The sequence below is a fragment of the Ursus maritimus genome, unplaced genomic scaffold (assembly GCF_017311325.1).
Source record: "Ursus maritimus isolate PB19 unplaced genomic scaffold, ASM1731132v1 scaffold_24, whole genome shotgun sequence".
In the NCBI taxonomy this organism is placed as follows: domain Eukaryota; kingdom Metazoa; phylum Chordata; class Mammalia; order Carnivora; family Ursidae; genus Ursus; species Ursus maritimus.
Genome location: NW_024424897.1, coordinates 12160190 through 12167524, shown reverse-complemented (window position 1 = coordinate 12167524; position 7335 = coordinate 12160190). Strand labels below are relative to the sequence as shown.

The 7335-nt window shown below is 58.7% G+C and overlaps 1 protein-coding gene across 1 annotated transcript in view; it reads left to right on the top strand.

Moving 5' to 3' along the window:
* Positions 1-6517: 6517 nt before the first annotated feature.
* LOC121105064 (axin-2-like) overlaps positions 6518-7335 on the top strand; it is a 1257-nt gene continuing 439 nt past the window's right edge. The window contains exon 1 of the mRNA XM_040641211.1: positions 6518-7333. Coding sequence (XP_040497145.1) covers positions 6628-7333 — 706 coding nt within the window. The 5' untranslated portion in view covers positions 6518-6627. The remainder of the gene's footprint in view (positions 7334-7335) is intronic.

Sequence of the window (7335 nt, the reverse complement as noted above, 5' to 3'; positions counted from 1 at the left end):
CATAAAAGACTTGGTGGATAGCCCAGTTCCAAGGGTCAAGGCGATCCCTAAGAAGGGCAGAAGGAAGTGTGTTTCAGAGGAATTTCAGGCCTAAGCCCTGGGGTGATTCTTTCAGGAAAACATCGCCAATCATTTTTATTAGTTCCGCACTGGAAGTCAGGGACTTGAGAGGCTCAGGTCCCCCTCTTAGCCAGCCCCACCCTGGGTCTCCTCCCCCAAAGGAGGAAAAGAGGAAGAATCCAGCATGGGCGGAGAGATTTTGGGAAAAATCTCTTCACCTCCTCCTAGCTTAAGTTCCCCATCCTAAAAGGTGGATTGGATCAGATAATACTTTGGGTCCCCTGGCTAGAAAATTTGGATGTTTCATTTCGGGTCCTGGAGAGGAGTGTTTTTGAGAGATGGCAGAAAGGCGCAGCCCCCTTTCCCTCCCAGCCTGCCCCTCCTTGCAGGGGAGACAGCGGGGCTGGCGCACCTCTGCAGGATCTCTTGGTAGCCTCCAGGCCCCCACCCCCAGGAGTGTGTCTCCCACCTGGAGGGCATCTTCCTTTGGAGATGGAGAGTTTCTTCCTGGAATGGATAAGCAGACTGTTGAGGGAACAGTTTGGAGCGCCTTCTGTATCTCAGGCATCTTGCTGGACATTTACCTTGTTGCTTATCTTCACGAGAGGATTCTGAAGGCTGTTTCCTCCACTCTACAGGTGAACAGACTCAAAACGGCTAGGTGATCTGCAGTCTTCGGAAAGGTCACCTGTGTCCCTCTCCACCTCCCTCCTTAAACAAAGGTACATTGTCTAAGGTGGCACTTTTCCAAAGAAATAAAAGACAAAGTCACTGAATCTTAGAAAACCATGTCCTGGGTCTGAGCTCCTCTGAAGTCACAGCTGGTTTGAGTTCCACACCAGAGGGATTTTGGGGGCGGCTGACCAAAATTTGGAGATCTGACCAGATGCTTCTCAGGGAGTCCCCAGTCCTCGTTTTCTGGGATTCTAGGATTTCAATCTGATATGTAATTCCAGAAAAGAACTATGCTCTCTGCTTTATTAAACCTGTCTGCACTTAGGCAAAGTAAGCTGTTTATCCTCTGTAGGGTTTTTCTTTAAAGAAGGGGGGAGAGTGAGCATGTGCAGAAATCCATCACCTTGCTTTCCAGTTTCCAGGCAACCGTGCAGGATTACAACAAGTCACATGATATCACTGCTGCCAGGGAGAAGGGAAAAATGGAAAACTGTGCTATCTTGAGAAAGGGGCTGGGTATAAGCAAAGGACTTTGGATTCTCTTCCAGAAATATTATCAACAAGTAGTCAAAGACCCGGAGGCTTGAGAGGGCTCCTGGCTTCTCAGCACCTGGCCCAGCCTCCTGCTGGGTGGGAAATGTACCACCAGATCTGAAGTCAAGGGGAAGGGGAAAGGTCAGGGGTGAGATGGAGGGGGAGCCATTGGCCCAAGGTGGCCAAGCACCTGTTCTGGAAATCAGGCTCTCAGAAGGGTCATTCGTGAGAAGATCCAAACCAAACCAGGCCTTGGGTCTGTGTCCCCATCTCCCTTCCCTCCTTCCTGCTGCTTGCAGCCCTGGGATAATGAGGGAGTGGGAGAGTCTTTGGTTCAAGCCGAGCCTGGGATGATTAGGGCTGGCTGGGGGGCAGTGAAGGGTCAGTGGGGACAGCTGGGAGGAGAGGAAAACCACCCATGAAGACCAAGTTTCCACTTCCTTTTTGAAAGCCTCCTCTTTCTGATCATTGTTTATTTTGATTTTGGATGTTTTGATTTTTCTATCTCCCCTCCCCCACATTGTGTGTGTGTGTGTGTGTGTGTGTGTGTGTACTTGCACACACATGCACGCTGCTGTTGTTTATCTTGTAGACACTTCTGTGGCAATTTATTCCCCTCAGTATACACTTCTATTCCTGTAATAACACCCTCTGTAGACTAAAGACTCCCTGGAACCACAGGGACAGCTTGGCTCCTGGCTCTCGTGGGGTCGCAGAAGGGGGTGGGTGTGTCCTTGGCCACGGGTCCCACATACCAGCATTCCGGAAGGCCAGGCTCTTAGATGGAGCCGACCTGAAGTGGACTGGCTTCCAGTTTCCTCACACCCAGCAGTTGTCCCAAGGCAAAGATGAGTCATCCTGCCACACTCTTGCACCAGCCCTCCCGATTTGCCCCAAGGTGGCCATATTTCATAGCCTGGACTGTGGGCTTGCAGCCAGCCCCGCTGGCTGCCTCGGGAGGTGAGCCCAGAGGGGCAGAACATGGACACAGACAGGCAGGTATTGGGAAGTGAGATGCCACCCAGCTTCCCATTCAAGAGCTCTGAAGTCTGGCAGCCTGGGCTGCCACTAGTCACAGCCCCACAGACCACGGGGAGAGAGCACAGTCCCTGCTGCTTGCCCTTTTCCAGCACATCATGGATGTTGCACATTCCTTCTCTTTTCCTATGGAAACCTAAATAGACACATTTCTTGCATGTTTCAAAGTTCTGAAGGCCTAATGACAGGTTTCAATGCCTCTGCATTGAAAAGCATTGTCATCCATTACGTTCAACAAGCAAGTAAATAAAGGAAGATTGAGTAGAGCTGGACACCCCAAGCGTCGCCCATCACATTCAGCGCTGGGCTCCCCCTTTTCACTTATTGAAACAATCTGATTGACACCTTTAAGTTTCTCAGGTGGAGGAAAAGTTAATAGCCAATCCTATGAGGGACCATCCTATAGCAAGAGATAGTCTAGGTTTGCGGAATATTTTCTTGTTATGTTAAGTGAGAAGAGAAGGTTGTGCCTTATAAACATTACTGGTGGCATGTGAGGAGGTGACATTCAAAGGAGACAGCAGGTGAAGAGTTTTCGGTACATTAAAAACCGCGGATCAAGGAGAAAAAAGACATTCCATGTCTGTTTAATATGGAACATATGGGAGGATGGTGAATGCCTGCCATGGCTGTTGGGAATGCAGTTGTTACAGAAAGATGTTCTATATGTGCACAAAAAGGGTTCTGGTGGCCAGGTTGGGAATTTGTCGTTAAATCTTCAGGGAACTGAGACTTGCGTCCTAACGAGGTGTCGGAGCCCATCTGCAGCCCTCAGGCCTGTGCTGGCAGATTCACACCCCCATCTTCACACATCCACAAACGCGCCCTGGTTCTAACCCACACTTAGATACACGCGCAAGGGCACACACATGCCTTCTGCGTGCCGGCCCGCGTTGGCCCTATGACACTTGGCCAGTGGATCCCAGGACTGGAACTCCCTTTACAAGATCCTCGCAGCCCAAATTCCCAGGGAAACTTGAATAGAGGTGGAAAAGTGTTTGATGATAGGGGGAAAAAAAAAAAAATCTGCTTGCTTGCAGTTCTTGGGATGGCCAGAATGCTACAATAAACTGTTGCTTTCCAGAGCTGGGGAGGGTGAGGGCAGGCAGGGGGAGGAAGCCGGAGCAAAGAGGCCGGAGAACTTGAAAGACCGAGTTGGAACTCCGGCCGAGAGATCCCCCCGGGACGGCGGGGGCCTGGCAGGGGGTGGAGGAGGACCCGGGAAGGGTTAACGCGGGACTCGAGCGTGCGGCGGGGGCGGGCCGGGCCCGGCCGGGCGGGCGCGGGGCGCTGTCCCTTTAAGGCGGGCGGCGCGGGCCGGCCGAGCGCGAATGTGATTGGCGCGGCGGGATCACTGGCTCCCCAAGCCCGGCCCGGGGGAGTCGGCTGGAGCCGGCTGCGCTTTGATAAGGTCCTGGCAACTCAGTAACAACCCGAGAGCCGGGAAATAAAAATAACCCCTCACTGCAATGGACTTCGGGGCCGCCCGGCGTCCGAGGCGCCCGTCTCCCCCGCCGAAAGCCCTGCTGTAAAAGGTGGGGGTGGAGGCGCGGCCCCAGCCGAGCCGCTTCAAAGAAAGCACCCCTCGGACAGGGGGCGAGGTCGCGCCGAGCCGCGTTGCGGGCGCCGGGGGCGGGAGGGGGTCCGGCCGGGCCGAACCCGGGCCAAGAGGGGCGGTGGGAGCCGGACGGCCCTGGGGAGGGACGGCAGGGGCGCCGGGGGCGGCCCGGGGCGCGGCCGGCGCGTACCTCCCTTTCAGGACCGTGCGCTCGGCTCGCGCCTTTGAAGTGCACAGTTAAATCCACAGCGCAGTTTTTGTTGGAAGCGCCCGGAGGACATTTGGTGCGCGGAGTGACTGCTGGAAACAGGACCTGTGTTGAAAGCCGGGCCGGGCGGGGGCCGGAGGGGCCGGGGGCGGCCGCGGCGGGGGCGGAGGCCCACTCGGGTCTTTTGCATAAAAGGGGCGGCGGAGTGCGCCGCTTCACCCTCCCTCCCGGTGGATCTCGCTCTAATCCCGGGATTGTTGTTTCCCCGCACCCCCCTCCCCTGCCGCGCGACTCCCGATGTTCCCCGACGCCGGGACCGGCCCGGGGGGGCTCGGGGCCGCCGCTGCGAGCCGATCCGGGGGCCGGGGCCGGGGCCCTGCCCGGGGCGCCTGCGAGGTCTCGCCGCGGAGCGCGCGCGCGGATCAATGGTGAGTGCCGAGGCCGCGGCGGCCGGGCTGCCCGCGCGCTTTGATGTGCCGGCGGCCCTTTGAAGTTGGCAGGCCGGCTATTTCGGGGCGCACTCCGGGCGGGCGCGGAGGGGAGCGGCGGGCCCGGCGCCCGGCGCTCCGGGGGGCTTGGCCGGGCCGCCCCGCGCGCCCTGCGCCCGGGGCCCCCTCCCTAGCGGGGTGGCGGGGCCCCCGGCGGAGAGACTTCTGCAAGTGGCGGCTGCGGCGGGGGCGGAGAGGGGGCAGATCCCCCCCTCGGGGGTCGCGTCGCTGTCGTTGTTATGGATGTGAGTCGGGGTGTGAGTGTGCGCGGGAGTGCCTTTGGAAGGTGGGATGAAAGGGTGGCGGCGCCCCCCGCTTGCCCTCCCTCCGCCCCCTCCCACCCCCCCGCCTCTCCCTCCGCCCCCTCCTCCCCTCCCGCCTCTCTGCCCCCTCCCCTCCTCCCCTCCCGGCGGCCGGTCCGCGCTTAGGGGCCCCGAGCGCTGGCCCAGGCTCAGTCTGCGCGCAGGAGCGGCCCGAGCCCGGGGCGCCCGCGTCCCCCGCGTCCCTCCTCCCCGCCCGGGCCCCGCGCCCCCGGCCACCCCGGCCCCTTTTGCGGAGAGGCAGAGACTCCGCGCGTCGCCATTTCTGGACTAGGCTGCTGCTTTCCGTGCCTTTTCTGTGAGCGGCGGCGCCGGGGACCGACCCGCGCCCGGACTCGGGGTGCCGCGAGCGCCTCCCGGGGCTCCGGGCCCGCGCTCGGCGGCCCGCTCGCCGGGGCTCTGGACGCGTTCGGTTGGATTTGGGCCGGGGGGGCGGGCCGGGGGGGCTCGGCGGAGATGAGAGCCCGGCCTCGGGCCGCCTTCGTCTTCCAGGTAACGGGGCCGCCCCACCTTCCCTCCGCCGGGGCAGCGCGGCGCTACCGGCGGCCCGAGAGGCCCTTCGTTACGGGTCGCGCCCCATCCCCCCGGCCCGCCCCTGCCCTCCTTAGTTTGATGCTTCCCGTGCTAGGGAAAGCGGCTTGTTTATTGGTTAGATAAGACTTTTTTCTTTTGGAAAAAAGACAGGATTGAGGTCAGTAGAGTTTGGGATTCTTGGCACAGGCAGTGGTAGCGTGAGACGGTTTCTGATCCGGTTTTGTAGGATTTGTGGCTCCGGGAGGTGAGCTGGGGGCGGGAAGGGGGAGACGGGTCCTGAGGCTTCTCTCCTTCTCTCGCAAAGTTTGAAGATCAAAGTCTGAGTGAGTTGATTTCTGGTTTTGGAGAACGGGAACACAGAGGTGTAGACTGAGCCGGATTCTTGGCGGGAGGCGGGGGCGCAGCGAACATTTACATCTGGGTGGAGGGGGGCGTTTTCCAGCTGGGAGCCCATTCCGCCCCTTGCTGGGCGGGCTTCTTTCTTGGTCGAGGATCTTCTGAATTTTTAAGGAGTGGGAAGGGGGAGCGCCGAGGGAAGGGGTGGGTGGGGGGAATGGGAACCAGATGCCGGGGAAGGGCACGTTTGGAGCTCGAGTTATCTGTGCCGAGAGCCGAGTGGGGAAATTTACCGAAATTGGTTTCACCTGCACACAGCCCAGCGGCTCCGTGTGCGCGTCTTTCGAGTTGATGCTATCGGGGGGAGGGGAGGGAGGGGAGCAGAGGGGAGGGGGGAGAAAGGGCAGCCGAGCCTGTGCGGAGCCAAGGCTGCCCTGCGCGCGCCCCGGCTGAGGGGGTTTTTGGAAGATTCAGTCTTACACCTTCCAAGCCCCTCCGCCCCCACCTCCCACCCTCCGCGCTCCCAGCTCACCTTCCCCGCCCCTCCCCCCCAATTGTGCAGGGAGCTCGGATTTCGCCTTTGAAAAAGCAGCGTCTGATACTTTAGATGAGCACCTCGCAGATAGCTGGGTTGCTTGATTTGAATTTGAGGAGTTGAAAAGCCTGTTTACTTTCTTGCTTTGATGTTGGGTAGATCTGGTTTTGATTAGATCAATACCCCTTTCTCTCTCCCTACCTCCCCCCTTCCTTTTCTTTCCAGAAAGGAGGCTCAGATGAGCCCCTGCTGACTTGAGAGAGAAAGAGAGACCACGCTGATTGCTGAGAGGAACTGGGGGGAAGAGAACAAACAATCTCCGGGCGAAGAGCTCCCTCACCATGAGCAGTGCTGTGTTGGTGACCCGGCTCCCAGACCCCAGCAGCAGCTTCCACGAGGATGCCCCCCGACCCCCAGTGCCGGGGGAAGAAGGGGAGACCCCGCCGTGCCAGCCCGGGGCAGGAAAGGGCCAGGTCACCAAACCCATGCCTGTCTCCTCCAACGCCAGGCGGAACGAGGATGGGTTGGGGGAGCCCGAGGGGCGGGCGTCCCCGGATTCCCCTCTGACCAGGTGGACCAAGTCCTTGCACTCCTTGTTGGGCGATCAAGATGGTGCTTATCTCTTCCGCACTTTCCTGGAGAGGGACAAATGCGTGGATACCTTAGATTTCTGGTTTGCCTGCAATGGGTTCAGGCAGATGAACCTAAAGGATACCAAAACTTTACGAGTAGCCAAAGCGATCTACAAAAGGTACATTGAGAACAACAGCATCGTCTCCAAGCAGCTGAAACCTGCCACCAAAACCTACATAAGAGATGGCATCAAGAAGCAACAGATTGATTCCATCATGTTTGACCAGGCACAGACTGAGATCCAGTCGGTGATGGAGGAAAATGCCTACCAGATGTTTTTGACTTCTGATATATACCTCGAATATGTGAGGAGTGGGGGAGAAAACACAGCTTACATGAGTAACGGGGGACTGGGGAGCCTCAAGGTCGTGTGTGGCTATCTCCCCACCTTGAACGAGGAAGAGGAGTGGGCTTGT